The sequence below is a fragment of the Leucoraja erinacea genome, chromosome 38, assembly GCF_028641065.1.
Source record: "Leucoraja erinacea ecotype New England chromosome 38, Leri_hhj_1, whole genome shotgun sequence".
Lineage (NCBI taxonomy): Eukaryota > Metazoa > Chordata > Chondrichthyes > Rajiformes > Rajidae > Leucoraja > Leucoraja erinaceus.
This window is the reverse complement of record NC_073414.1, coordinates 7,256,245-7,270,942: the sequence shown is the minus strand read 5'-3', so window position 1 is coordinate 7,270,942 and position 14,698 is coordinate 7,256,245. Positions and strand designations below refer to the sequence as shown.

General features: G+C 44.5%; 1 protein-coding gene across 3 annotated transcripts in view; it reads left to right on the top strand.

Moving 5' to 3' along the window:
• Positions 1-13,036, top strand: part of LOC129714230 (metastasis-associated protein MTA1-like) — a 96,517-nt gene extending 83,481 nt beyond the window's left edge. For all 3 annotated transcript variants that reach the window (XM_055663765.1, XM_055663762.1, XM_055663764.1), the window contains 3 exons: positions 6,256-6,281; positions 8,385-8,539; positions 11,825-13,036. In XM_055663765.1, the coding sequence (XP_055519740.1) occupies positions 6,256-6,281; positions 8,385-8,539; positions 11,825-11,966 (323 nt within the window). In that variant the 3' untranslated portion in view covers positions 11,967-13,036. The remainder of the gene's footprint in view (positions 1-6,255; positions 6,282-8,384; positions 8,540-11,824) is intronic.
• Positions 13,037-14,698: the final 1,662 nt, after the last annotated feature.

Below are 14,698 nucleotides of genomic sequence, written 5' to 3'. Positions count from 1 at the left end.
GGACTCTTCATAGAGCTGGCCGCCCGGCCAAACTGAGTAATCGGGGGAGAAGGGCCTTGGTCTTGGAGGTGACCTTGAACCCAATGATCAATCTGACAGAGCTCCAGAGTTCCTCTGTGAGATAGGAGAACCTTCCAGAAGGATAACTATATCTACAGCACTCCACCAATCAGGCCTTTATGGTAGAGTGGCCAGACGGAAGCCACTCCTCAGTAAAAGGCACATGACAGCCCACTTGGAGTTTGCCGAAGGACACCTAAAGGACTCTCAGACCATGAGAAACAAGATTCCCTGGTCTGATGAAACCAAGATTGAACTCTTTGGCCTGAATGCTAAGTGTCACGTCTTGAGGAAACTGGGCACCGCTCGTCAAGATAAAGCATGGTGGTGGCAGCATCATGCTGTGTGGATGTTTTTCAGCGGCAGGAACTGGGAGACTAGTCAGGATTTAGGGAAAGATGAATGGAGCTAAGTACAGAGAGATCCTTGATGAAAATCTGCTCCAGAGCATTCTGGACCTCGGACTGGGGGAGAGGTTCACCTTCCAACAGGACAACGACCCTGAGCACACAGCCAAGATAACGTAGGGAGTGGCTTTGTGACAAGTCTGTGAATGTCCTTGAATGGCCTAGCCAGAGCACGGACTTCAACCCGATCAAGCATCTCTGGCGGGACCTGAAAATAGCTGTGCATCGACGCTCCCCATCCAACCTGACAGAGCTTGGGAGGATCTGCAGAGAAGAATGGGAGAATTACCCAAATTCAGGTGTGCCAAGCTTGTAGCGTCATACCCAAGAAGACTTGAGGCTGTAATCGCTGCCAAAGGTGCCTCAACGAAGTACTGAGTAAAAGGCCTGAATACTTATGTCAATGTGATATTTCAATTATTTCTTTTTAATTACTTTGCAAAAATTTCTAAACACCTCTTTTCACTTTTTTATTATGGGGTATTGTGTGTAGATTGATGATTAAAAAAAAAAAAAAAATCCATTTTAGAATAAGGCTGTAACGTACCAAAATGTGGAAAAAAGTGAAGGGGTCTGAATACTTTCTGACCCCACTGTAGATCAGTTTCTGAACCAAACCCCCAAAAGATGTAGGATTGCTTACTTGTGTAATTGTTTGTGCACTGAGCACGATTTTGGTCTGGGAATAGGATCTCTCTTTGTTCCAGGGTCTTCAGCTGGCATTACTGTTGCTCAGAAACTCTAAATTTGTACCTCCTTGCCTAAATTCTAGGCCTCATTGCACTTAGTTTGATTTATTATCACGTGTACCGAGGTACAGTGAAAATCGTCACTTGAGGTGGACTCAGTTTATTTCCCAATTTCGTTACTTTTGTTACTTTCGTTACAATTGTTACTTTTTACTCGTACGAGCCGCTACGTACATTACAAAAGCTCGAATCAGGGGAGAACTCGGGAGAACTCTTGAATGACCTCGTACAGTGGGACAGGCCCTTGAATCAGAGTCGAGACCCGAAACGTCATCTATTCCTTTTCTGCAGAGATGCTGCCTGACCCGCTGAGTTACTCCAGATTTTTGTGTCTATCTTTGATTGAAACAAGCACTTGCAGTTCCTTCCTACATATGATATATTCAGGCATTGGCTTTGTGGTTATGTTGCTGTAGTGCTTTGAGGGACCGAGGTACAGTGAAAATCATCACTTGAGGTGGACTCAGTTTATTTCCCAATTTCCACCTTTCCAGGTGGATTTTACTGTGCTACTTCCGTTTGAGGCATGGAAGGGCAGAGAGAACAAGTGTAATGGGTGGGCTGCAGCGCCGTTTATTTCATGCAGGGACTTGGATTGAGATTGTGCAGTGAAATAGTAGGCATGGTTTCTTGCACCTTGGAAACAGCATTAAAGTTCTTATTCAGATGTGTCAGGTAAAGTTTGCTTTGGACGCCATGTCACTGTAGAGCGTACACCACATTAAGAGGAAAAACTTTTCACGAGCGTGGAAGGTCGAGTGGTTATTCGGTTGCAGTGGAACAGTCCTGTGTGGATGTGGGAAGGAGAGGGCCAGGTTGACTGATATATTCAGGCTAGACACAAAAAGCTGGAGTATCTCAACGGGTCAGGCAGCATCTCCGGAGAAAAGGAATAGGTGATGTTTCGAGTCGAGATCCTTCTTCAGACTGAAGGGCCTGTCCCACTGTACGAGGTAATTCAAGAGTTCTGCCGAATTCTCCCCTGATTCGAGCTCGTGTGATGTAAGTAGCGGGTACGTAGGAGCTCGTGGATGTCACTTAGCGGCTTGTACAAGTAACGGTGGATACTCGGGAAAATCCAGTAAACTCGTGACCTGTTTTCAACACTGTAGAATGTCCACAAGTAAAAAAATACTTGTGATGAAAAAAATGGTTACTTTTTACTCGTACGAGCCGCTACGTACATTACACAAGCTCGAATCAGGGGAGAACTAGGGAGAACTCTTGAATGACCTCGTACAGTGGGACAGGCCCTTGAATCGGGGTCGAGACCCGGAACGCCATCTATTTATTTTCTGCAGAGATGCTGCCTGACCCGCTGAGTTACTCCAGCTTTTTGTGTCTATCTTTGATTGAAACAAGCATTTGCAGTTCCTTCCTACATATGATATATTCAGGCGTTGGCTTTGTGGTTATGTTGCTGTAGTGCTTTGAGGGACCGATTCTCTAGTTAATGCGCTGGCTGCAAAACAGGAAAGAACAAATCCTTTTATCGAGTTATGGACTCTGTGCTGAAATAGCTGACTGTCTGGGATGTGAAGTTGGGAATATGCAGCTGTTTTTAATTTTGGATAATATTAATGCGCTAACTAGCTTTTTGAGATGATGATTTGGAGTGTTATCATTTTGCTATTCTTCAGGCTTGTGCCTACTTGCTTTCATAAATTTGTGCCACAAAATTCTTACAGAACAATTGAAGCTGCAAGGCGTCATACTCTCCAGTGGCATGGTTCACGCAACTGATCTACACTCCCTTGCTGTTTTGTTATTGTCTGTATAATACATACCATGCAGTGACTTTACTCCTGGAGATTTCTTGCATCATACGATCAGTTTCCCCATCCTGTATCTTACGATTAGTTTCCCCATCTGGGTAGCACTTGTGTAAAAGGTGATCAGATTGTAAATCGCAGAAACACACCGAGACAGTCACTGCATTGTATACATTGTTTACATATTCTTGCCTGAATGGTATCACTGTATGTACATTAGCTGCTCATTATTCGGTGAACCTGAATGAGATATACTGTCTAGATTTGGGAATCGCTTAACGCAATTTGCGATGTTGGTACCTCTGATAGTAGACATGAGGCAGGCCATCGTAAATCCATCTGCCACCTCAGAAGTCCAGTACCTTGGCTTGAATGTCAGAAATATCTCTCTCATCAGAGATATTTCCTCCAAATCTGACACCAGTTCTGACAGTATTCTGGTTGAGGTCCAATCCTGATAGATGACCTAGTCTCAATCTCATTTTAGATGAGGCTTCCTAAAGGACCTGTCCCACTTACGTGATCTTTTTCGGCGACGATCATAGTCGAAAATGTTCAACATGTTGAAAATCCAGCGGCGACCAGAAAAAGGTACGACTCTTTGGGCGACTACTCACGACCATACAGGCGACACGTGTGTTGACATGTCGCGGGGTGACGCCTGTATTGTTGTGAATAGTCGCCTAAAGAGTCGTACCTTTTTCAGGTCGCCGCTGGATTTTCAACATGTTGAAAATTTTCGGCCACCTGCTGCGACTATGACGGGTGCTGGCAGTCGCCGAAAAAATCATGTAAGTGACACAGGCCCTTTATGGTAGTCCAAGCTGGTTTAGAACCTAGTTCTGGGCTGATATGTCCAACCAACCATCTATCAACTAGCTCCCCGATTTGGTAGTTGATGCTATTAAGATTGCTTTTAAATAACAATTGACTACTGCTATAAATGGCTGTAAATCTGGATATCAGTGATAATTAGAATGAATATAAAATGTTTGAAGCTTCTATTCAAATTTTTAATGAACTATTGCCGAACTATTATTGAATTGTTAATGTCTGTTTAAAATTAATGTTAAAATGTTTGAGTTTTTAATTCTGATTTAAAATGAACTTGTTGGGTAGAGAGGTATCAGTGTGACCACTATGTCCATGTTTTTGCCATTCTGCATAAATGTTTCTCTTGCAGTGCAGTGGAGATGTAACGTACAGCACTTGATTTTACACAGTTCTCTATGTTGATGGGCCATAAAGGAGTCGGAATAATTCAGCCACCCAGGGGCTACTCTTAATTCTTCTCAGGAACATTTAGGGGGATTGTGAATGTTGATTTTTTAAATAACTATATGTGATGGGACTGGAAGATAAAGAGAGTCTGGTGAGAAATATAGGAGACACAACTTTGAGGTAGAGAGTTAATTCGTATTAACAGCTGGCCATTGGTTTAAAGCCGAACATACGGCAGTAACCTCTAATAAAGTTGTCATGTAAGGATGCATTTTGGGGTCCAGCATTATTTTTGTGCTTGGGTCTGGAATTGGCCATGTGCTCAGAGAGGGTATGAAGGATCACATCTATTTCGTTTGTATTAATTTCATAAGTTCATCCTGCTGCTATACCTAGGACCCATAAATGGATTGTGAGATTTTAAGGGCCTGTCCCACTTACGCAACTTTTTCGGTGACTTGCCGGCACCCGTCATAGTTGCAGCAGTTTGCCGAAAATTTTCAGCATGTTGAAAATCCAGCGGCGACCAGAAAAAGGTATGACTCTTTGGGCGACTACTCACGCGTAACATGTCGACATGTCGCAGAGTGTCGCCTGTATGGTCGTGAGTAGTCGCCCAAAGAGTCTTACCTTTTTCTGGTCGTCGCTGGATTTTCAACGTGTGGAAATTTTCGGAGACCTCCTGCGACTATGATGAGTGCGGCAAGTCGCCGAAAAGAATCATGTAAGTGGGACGGGCCCTGTAAGCCATTGGAGCCATTGAAAGTAGTGGCCAGCGATGGAAGTTAATTTGTGAGATAAATAATATGCATTTTCGTCTCAAATCAAACATTGATACAATAAAACATGGCAAGTTGAAAACCAGACCTTCTAGACCAAATTCCATCATCTCCTAAAGACTTGTGCATTTCTTTACATTCCCTTAATTGGAGTAATGTATGAAATGCCCTGCAAAGGGGAAAGGATATGAATAACCATGGCTAGGAGGCATGGTTTGAAGGAGTGAGGGTCAAACTTTAGGGGAGATATAGAAACATAGAAAATAGGTGTAGGAGGAGGCCAATAGGCCCTTCGAGCCAGCACCGCCATTCGATGTGACCATGGCTGATCATCCCCAATCAGTACCCCGTTCCTGCCTTCTCCCCATATCCCCTGACTCTGCTATTTTTAAGAGCCCTATCTAGCTCTCTCTTGAAAACATCCAGAGAACCTGCCTCCACCGCTGAGGCAGAGAATTCCACAGACATTCGGCCCATCAAGTCTACTCCGCCATTCAATCATAGCTGATCTATCTTTTCCTATCCTGACCCCATTCTCCTATCTTCTCCCAATAGCCCCTGGCACCCGTACTAATCAAAAATCAATCTATCTCTGCCTTAAAAATATCCACTGATGCCCTCCACAGCCTTTTGTGGCAGTGAATTCCACAGATTCACCACCTTTTGGCTAAATAGATTCCTCCTCATCTCCGTCCTAAAGGAACATCCTTTAATTCTGAGGCTGTGCCCTCTGGTCCTGGACTCTGGAAATATTGCTGGAAATGTTTACCAGGTCAAACAATATCTGCAGAAAGAAAGACCAGTATTTCTGATCGAAGATCCTTTGGCAGAACTCTCGCAACATTTTGGCCAGTCCTCCTCCATTTTCCCCCGTGGTCGGGACCTCGGCAACTAGAGGCAGACCAGATCTAGGCTGTGTTGCAGTCGGGTTTGAGCATGCTGCCTGGGTCCTTGTATGTATTTTTTAAGACGGCAATATCCCCGGCGCTTTTTCTTGGTGGGTGATGATGAGGTTTGTGGAGTTCCAATGCACACAAAAGCAGTAAGCTTGCAACATATCCAATATATTCACCTACTTTTAACTCTGGTGGGTTAGAAGCATCCAGTGGTGGATTCTGAGCTCATTTTGGTGGATTATTAAAAATAGTAAAAAAAAAACTACAAGAATATTTTTGCGAGAATATTTGCTTGGTGTCAAATAGTTGATGGTAAGTCGGTTTCATGTTATTATATATCGTTCTAATATTAATTTTTGCTTTTTATTTAGCTAATCATGGCCAAGTTAGACAAATGGTAAGTTTCTATCACGTACATAGTGTATTTTAACAATAATAATAATAATAATAATAAGTTTATTTATATAGCACATTTATAGTCAATTTTCATTGACCCCAAAGTGCTTTACATAATTTAAAAATCAGTTCCATACAAAGCATAAAGATGGGTTAACAAAATAATAAAATGCATAAACAGGACACAACATGTAACATAAACATCCACCACAGCATTCATCACTGTGGTGGAAGGCACAAAACATTTTGGCCGTCCTCCTCCATTTCCCCCCCCCCCCCCACGTGGACAAGACCAGAGTCCAGTCCAGTCCAACAAGTTATATTTCAAAGTGTGCTTATGTGAGAAGTTCTTCTTCAACCCTACCATTAAATCTCCTTAGGTAGACAAAAATGCTGGAGAAACTCAGCGGGTGCAGCAGCATCTATGGAGCGAAGGAAATAGGCAACGTTTCGGGACGAAACGTTGCCTATTTCCTTCGCTCCATAGATGCCGCTGCACCCGCTGAGTTTCTCCAGCATTTTTGCCTACCTTCGATTTTCCAGCATCTGCAGTTCCTTCTTAAACATTAAATCTCCTTAATTGGTTCCAGAGTTATTTAATAGAGTCCATTTAAATTTGTAGGTTAATTTGTTTGGTAAATGTAAAAATTGGCCCTAGTGGGTGTGGGATAGTGTTAATATGCAGGAATCGCTGGTAGGTGTGGTCTCGGTGGGCCGAAGGGACTGTTTCCGTGCTGTATCTCCAAATGAAACTAAATGTAAAACCTCCTCTACGCTATTGCATTGAACATTCAGCACACATTACCTTTAAGTGTATAACTATATATACGTACATACTACTGTATGTATGTATATATATTTATTGCTCATTATTCTATGTTCGCTCTTCTGGGTGAGATGCGAACTGCATTTCGTTGTCCCTGTACTGTACACTGCACAATGACAATAAAGATTGAATCTGAATCTGAATCTAATAGAATAAATCCTCCCAAGTTCGGTAGAGATGGGACCGATGCAGTGTAAATCTTCCATGCTGTGCCTTCAAGCACTTCGAACGCAGATGCCACATATACCGGCCTCGCAATGTATCTGACGATTGTCACATCACATTCTTTCACAACATGGGGTTTTTCCCGGGTGCTCCATCTGGGTTCCTCCCACACTCCAAAGACGTACAGGTTTGTAGGTTAATTGGCTTCGGTAAAAATTGAAAATTGTCGCCAGTGTGTGGGATAGAAACATAGAAACATAGAAATTAGGTGCAGGAATAGGCCATTCGGCCCTTCGAGCCTGCACCGCCATTCAATATGATCAGGGCTGATCATCCAACTCGGTATCCCGTACCTGCCTTCTCTCCATACCCTCTGATCCCCTTGGCCACAAGGGCCACATCTAACTCCCTCTTAAATATAGCCAATGAACTGGCCTCAACTACCCTCTGTGGCAGAGAGTTCCAGAGATTCACCACTCTCTCTGTGTGAAAAAAGTTCTCCTCATCTCGGTTTTAAAGGATTTCCCCCTTATCCTTAAGCTGTGAACCCTTGTCCTGGACTTCCCCAACATCGGGAACAATCTTCCTGCATCTAGCCTGTCCAACCCCTTAAGAATTTTGTAAGTTTCTATAAGATCCCCTCTCAATCTCCTAAATTCTAGAGAGTATAAACTAAGTCTATCCAGTCTTTCTTCATAAGACAGTCCTGACATCCCAGGAATCAGTCTGGTGAACCTTCTCTGCACTCCCTCTATGGCAATAATGTCCTTCCTCAGATTTGGGGATAGTGCTAGCATACGGGGATCGCTGGTCGGCACGGAGCCGGTGAGCCGAGGGGCCAGTTTCTGCATTCTATCTCTAAACTAAAAACTGATACAAGGGTTCAAATGTACTTTATTGTGACATGTACCCTAGACATAGAGCAACATTCTTGGTTTTGCATACAATTCAGTATAATTGTACTATACATAACTACAATCATATCTAAGTACAAGAGTGCAACGATTGTAGTGTAAGAATAACAGACATGTTTGGAACTAAAGGATGGAAGAATTGTTTTTGAAGGTCTCGTACTTGTACTCCAGAGTAGTAATGGTTTGCTTCATATGACAGACTGCCATTAACCGAGGTTACATGATTAATGGGAAGCCATACTCAAGAAACCCTAAAGTGCTGAAGCCAGGCTCCCTTCCGCCAATGAAGGGGAGGAGAATGAACTGGATCGATGCACCTGATGACGTGCTTTTCATAGCAACAGACGAGACTCGGTAATTAATACATTATTCTATTTTAGATGACCTTTTTACCCTATATGGATCATGGCGTCTATTGAACCTGGTGATACATCTTTGTTAATACATCCTGTCAATTTGTATCGCTACATGAATTGCAACGTGCAATTTGAATTAGCAACTCCCAAATCTCTTGATGATAGTTGCTTTTGTAGTAAAAATGTTAAAAGCACTTTACAAGATATGTGACTAGCGGAGTTCCGCAGGGGTCGGTGCTGGGGCTGCTACTCTTCACGTTGTATATTAATGGTTTGGACGAGGGGATTGTGGCCAAGTTTGCGGATGATATGGAGGTAGGTGGAGGGGCAAGTAGTGTAGAGAAAGCAGGGACTCTACAGAAGGACTTGGGCAGGGTGGGAGAGTGGGCAGAGAAGTGGCAGATGGAATATAGTACAGCAAAGTGTAGAGTCGTGCATTTTGGTAATAGGAATAAAGGCGTAGAAGAAAGGAAGAACCAGAGGGCTGAGGGAGAGCTGAGAAGGGGAGGAGGCGGCAAGGGCTACCGGAAATTGGAGAAGTCAATGTTCATGCCGCTGGGGTGCAGGCTGCCCAAGCGGAATAATGAGGTGCTGTTCCTCCAATTTCCGGTGGTGCTCACTCTGGCCATGGAGGAGACCCAGGACAGAGAGGTCGGATTTGGAATGGGAGGGGGAGTTGAAGTGCTGAGCCACAGGGAGATCAGGTTAGGGAGAGAGGGAAAGCAAGGGTTACTTGAAGTTAGAGAAGCCAATGTTCATACCGCTGGAGTGGAATGTCATCTCATGAAGCTCAATCTGGAGAAGTAGAACTTTAATACATCAGAAAGGGGAAGGGGATAAAGAGCAGAAGGCAAGACATTGACAAGTGCAGAGGACCCTGCCGATTCACAGGCCCATGAAGTTGGCTTGCCATTAGGTAGTTAAGAAGCATAAAGGACCTTCCTTTACAGGCCATATAGACAGACATGGCAGGAAGAAAGCTTTCAAACCTACACAAAATTTTATAGTCACTATTTTAATTCTACGAAAAATAAAGCAAGATCTTGATGTCTTATAACATGAGACTCAGCAATCTGAGGAACCGAGCAGGAGCAGATGGTGATTAATTTTAAGTGCAAGGATGGTAGGAGAGTATGAGAAGTGGAATATAAAAATAGAATGATTCCGTGGGTGGAACTTTGAGGCTTTAAATATAAATAGGAATTGTTTAAGTGCAGAATAGGCCAAAAACTTCAACTACCCCTTGGGAGTTATCAATGTACCAAAAAACCCACCAGTAAAAGAAATTGGTGGCGCTGTACAACACGGGGTGGCGCAGCGGTAGAGTTGCTGCCGTACTGCGCCAGAGACCCGGGTTCGATCCTGACCGCGGATGCTGTCTGTGTGGAGTTGGTGGCGCTGTACAACAGGTGTGCAGGTTTGGGGTGGTCGGGAGTGGATGTGCAGCAGTAGAGTTGCTGCCTTACTGCGCCAGAGACCCGGGTTCGATCCTGACCGCGGATGCTGTCTGTGTGGAGTGTGCACTTTCTCCCTGTGACCATCTGAGTTTCCTCTGGGTGCTCCAGTTTCCTCCCATATCCCAAAGGTGTGCAGGTTTGTAAGTAAATTGACCTCTATAAATTGTCTCTGGTGTGTCGGGAGTGGATGTGAAAGTGGGATAACATAGAACTAGTGTGAACTGTCGGCATTTCACTAGAGCGACTGTCAGCATGGACTCGGTGGACTGAAGATGTCTGAAGAAGGGTCGCGACCCAAATCGTCACCCATTCCTTCTCTCCAGAGATGCAGCCTGTCCCGCTGATTTACTCCAGCTTTTTGTGTCTATCTTCGATGGTCTGAAGTGCCTGTTTCCATGCTGTATTTCTAAACTCTACATTATTAGAGATACAACATGGAGACGGGGCCCTTAGGCCTACCAAGTCCACGCCAACCGTCGATCACCTGTTTACACTAGTTCCATGTTATCCCACTTTCTCATTCACTCCCTGCACATTAGGGGCAATTTTCCTGAGGAGACTTAACTACAAACACACACTGTTTATAATGTGGACGGAAACGAGAGGAAACCGCCTCAGTTGCAGAGTGAACGTGCAAACTCCACGCAGACAGCACCCAAACTCAGGATCGACCCCGGGGTCTCTGGTGCTGCGAAGCAGCAGCTCTGCCTATTTGAAATGAGGCATTAACAACTAAGTTACAGAGATAGGTTGAATAAGTTAGGTCTTTATTCTCTGGAGCGCAGAAGGTTAAGGGGGACTTGATAGAGGTCTTTAAAATAATGAGAGGGATAGACAGAGTTGATGTGGACAAGCTTTTCCCTTTGAGAATAGGGAAGATTCAGACAAGAGGACATGACTTCAGAATTAAGGGACAGAAGTTTAGGGGTAATATGAGGGGGAACTTCTTTACTCAGAGAGTGGTAGCGGTGTGGAATGAGCTTCCAGTGGAAGTGGTGGAGGCAGGTTCATTGGTATCATTTAAAAATAAATTGGATAGGCATATGGATGAGAAGGGAATGGAGGGTTATGGTATGAGTGCAGGCAGGTGGGACTAAGGGGAAAAAAATTTGTTCGGCACGGACTTGTAGGGCCGAGGTGGCCTGTTTCTGTGCTGTAATTGTTATATGGTTATATTATACCTGCATTCCTGAGCACTGCCATTCAATGTGATCGTGGCTGATCATCCAAAATCAGTACCCCGTTCCTGCTTTCTCCCTTGATGTTGTTAGCCACAAGAGCTAAATCTCTCTCTTGAAAACATCCAGTGAATTGGCCTCCACTGCCTTCTGTGGCTGAGAATTCCACAGATTCACAACCCTGTGGGTGAAAACGTTTTTCCTTATCTCAGTCCTAAATGGCCGACCCCTTATTCTTAAACTGTCTCCCCTGGTTCTGGACTCCCCCAACATTGGGAATATTTTTCCTGCATCTAGCCTGTCCAATCCCTTAAGAATTGTAGGTAGACAAAAATGCTGGAGAAACTCAGCGGGTGTGGCAGCATCTATGGAGCAAAGAAAATAGGCAACGTTTTGGGCCGAAACCCTTCTTCATCGACTTTGCCGCTAACTTCAATCCGGCACTCAAATACACCTGGACTATTTCCGACACTTCCCTACCATTTCTTGACCTCACTTTCTCCATCGCACTTTTGACCGACATCCACTATAAACCCACTGAAAAAACTCCACCTTAAGAATTGTATATGTTATTCGACTTGGTAAGTCAGCGACATTATACCAGGCATTGTGGAGTTTTATTAAATGTTCTCTCTCTCTCAACACCAGGAAGGTGCGTAAGATGCTGGGTCCGGTGGACATGAAGAGAGCAGCACGCCAGCCCTACAGGCAGATTCTGATCCGACAAGGACGTGCGTCGCAGCAGCCGAGGCAGCCCATGAATGAAGAACCCATTGTCATTGAGGATTAATGCCAAGTGCAGTTTTAAATAAAGCAAGAGACTGTAGTCCCTGTTATACTTGAACCTTCAGAACGCATGAAGTAGAGCTTCTGAACTAGACTCCGAATCAAGTGCTTGTCAGCCTCGCGTTTAAGATCAAATTGAAGGATTATTATTTGTTAGATTCCCAGTGTCCGTGCAGAATGGATGATGGCAGCGGATGAACAGTGGCTACAATTCCAGGCAGCTCAAACAGCCTCTTCCACATTCACCATTGCCCTCGAGAATCAAGAGCTGCCAGGTGATGTTACTTGCAAACCTGAATGGCCTGTGGTTCCCTTTGTTCTTCTGAACTAGCCTCTGCTCCAGTTTGTGCTGAAGGGGGGGGGGAGGGGGGGAGGGGGGACAGAACAGTGTGGTTGTCTTTGGTTTGGCAAAAGGTTTTTTTTAAGAAAAAAAAAAGAAAAGAAAAAAAAAAAGTAAGAATTCCTTTTATTTTGAGAATTGTCTGTAATAGTTTAAGGAGGTGCCGTTTATCCTCGGTTTAAGAAGCAAGTTTTGTTTTTATGGACGGGTTGCGTGCAGTTAATGCAGTGCATTGTTTTTGCATGTTACACTGTATATTGTATCCTTGATCCCATTTAAAATGGTGCAGTTTTCCAATGGAGCAGAAGAGGAAAAAAAACTTTCTTAAAGACTTTTTTTCATGTAATGACCTTGAATCTTTTCATCACTTGAGATTCGTTATTGCAAGTTTCACAGTGAATAATTATGTACAAAATATTTTTCCATGTTTCTGACTTGGGTTGTGTTTGAAGCACCCAGATTTTCACAGTGAGATATATTACTACGACAAGGTTCAATAGTTTAGTGTGCTGATATGTACATACACTGCAAATGTAGTTGGTAAGTTAGTGTTATTCAGTCATTCCATAGGATTCAGGGGAGGGACAGGGGGTGTAAAGTTTTACTGATTCTCTTTGTTACAGCGTAAGGTAGTACAGCATCTGCTGGAGCAACTTGGGACAGTGCCCAGCGCAGAGCATTCAAATGAAGGTCATCCTTAGCCATTCACAAATAAAGCATCAACTGAAATACTACTACAGTTACTTTCTTTTACTCCAAACTCTTATTTTGAGAACTGTCGATGTAATGTTTTGATTTGACAAGTACAGTACAGTTATTTTTCAGATCTCTGTCAGCTCTTGTGCCTTTGTATATTCTGACACATTCTCTCTACTTTTGGTCAAAGAAACCTTTTCCTTGTCTAGATGAGTCAGGAAGCATCCGTGCAGGCAATAGGTAGGAGACCTTTTGGGGCACGACCCTCCGCCAGGCACTATTCCCTCCATAAATGCTACCTGACCCGCTGAGTTACTCCAATGCACTGTGTTTTCCTCAAGATTCCAGCATCTGCAGTGCCTTGCGTCTCCATTTTCCCCGCCTAGTTGGGTAGCAAGAAATTAATGATGTGACATTAATTTTCACTCGGAAGCAGGCACGATTTGCAACTTGCTGAGAGATGCTCGTTCTTCAAAGTTCTCCCCTCTACTGAAGGGCCTGTCCCACTGTACGAGGTAATTCAAGAGCTCTCCCGAGATTCCCCTGATTTGAACTCGGAGAATTATGGTAATAGCCGCTCGTAGGTACTCGGGGCTCTCGTGGACATTTTTCAACATGTTTGAAAAAACTTCACGAACTTACCGCATTTCCCGAGTACCTGTCGTTAGCGTTAGGAGCCACTAAGAGACGTCCCGAGCACCGACGTACCCGCTACGTACATTCTACGTACCTACCATGAGTTTGATTTTTTTTTAAACTCGGGAGAGCTCTTGGGTAAACATGTACAGTGGGACAGGCCCTTAACACTCTCCTCCACCTCGTCCTCTGCTGGTCCTCACTCTTAACAACTTCTCCTTCGACTCCTCCCACTTCCTCCAATTAAAAGGCATAGCTATGGCCACTCGCATGGGACCTAGCTATCCGTCTCTTTGTAGGGTACGTTGAACAATCCCTGTTCCAGGCGTACACTGGCCCTATCCCCGAACCCTATCTCCGTTACATTGATGACTGCATCGGTGCTACCTCCTGCACCCATGCAGAACTCATGGACTTCACCAACTTCACCATCAATTTCCATCCTGCACCCTAATTCACTTGGACCATCTCCAACACCTCCCTCCCCTTTCTTGATCTCACAGTCTCCATCACAGGAAGTAGATTATTGACCAACGTCTATTACAAACCCACTGATTCCCACAACTATCTCAACCACACTTATTCCCACCCTGCTTCCTGCAAAGACTCTATCCCCTACCCCCAATTCCTCCGTCTTTGCCGCATCTGTGCCCAAGACGAGGTGTTCCATACCAGCACATGCAAGATGTCCTCATTCTTTAGGGAATGGGGTTCCCCTTTTCCATCATAAACGAGGCCCTCATACGTATTTCCTCGGTGCTCCGCCCTTGCTCCCCCTTCCCTTAGTCGCAACAGAGACAGAGTCCCCCTGGTCCTCACCTTTCACCCCATCAGCCGTTGCATGCATCACATAATCCAACATTTTCGCCACCTCCAACAGGATCCCACCACTATTCACGTCTTCCCATCTCCAACCCTTTCCGCCTTCCGCAGAGACCATTCCCTCTGCAGCTCACTGGTTCACATCCCTTCCCACCCAAACCACCCCCTCCCCAGGTACCTGCAGGAGGTGCAACACCTATACCTTGCTATACCGCCTCCCCCGACTCTGTCCAGGGACCCCG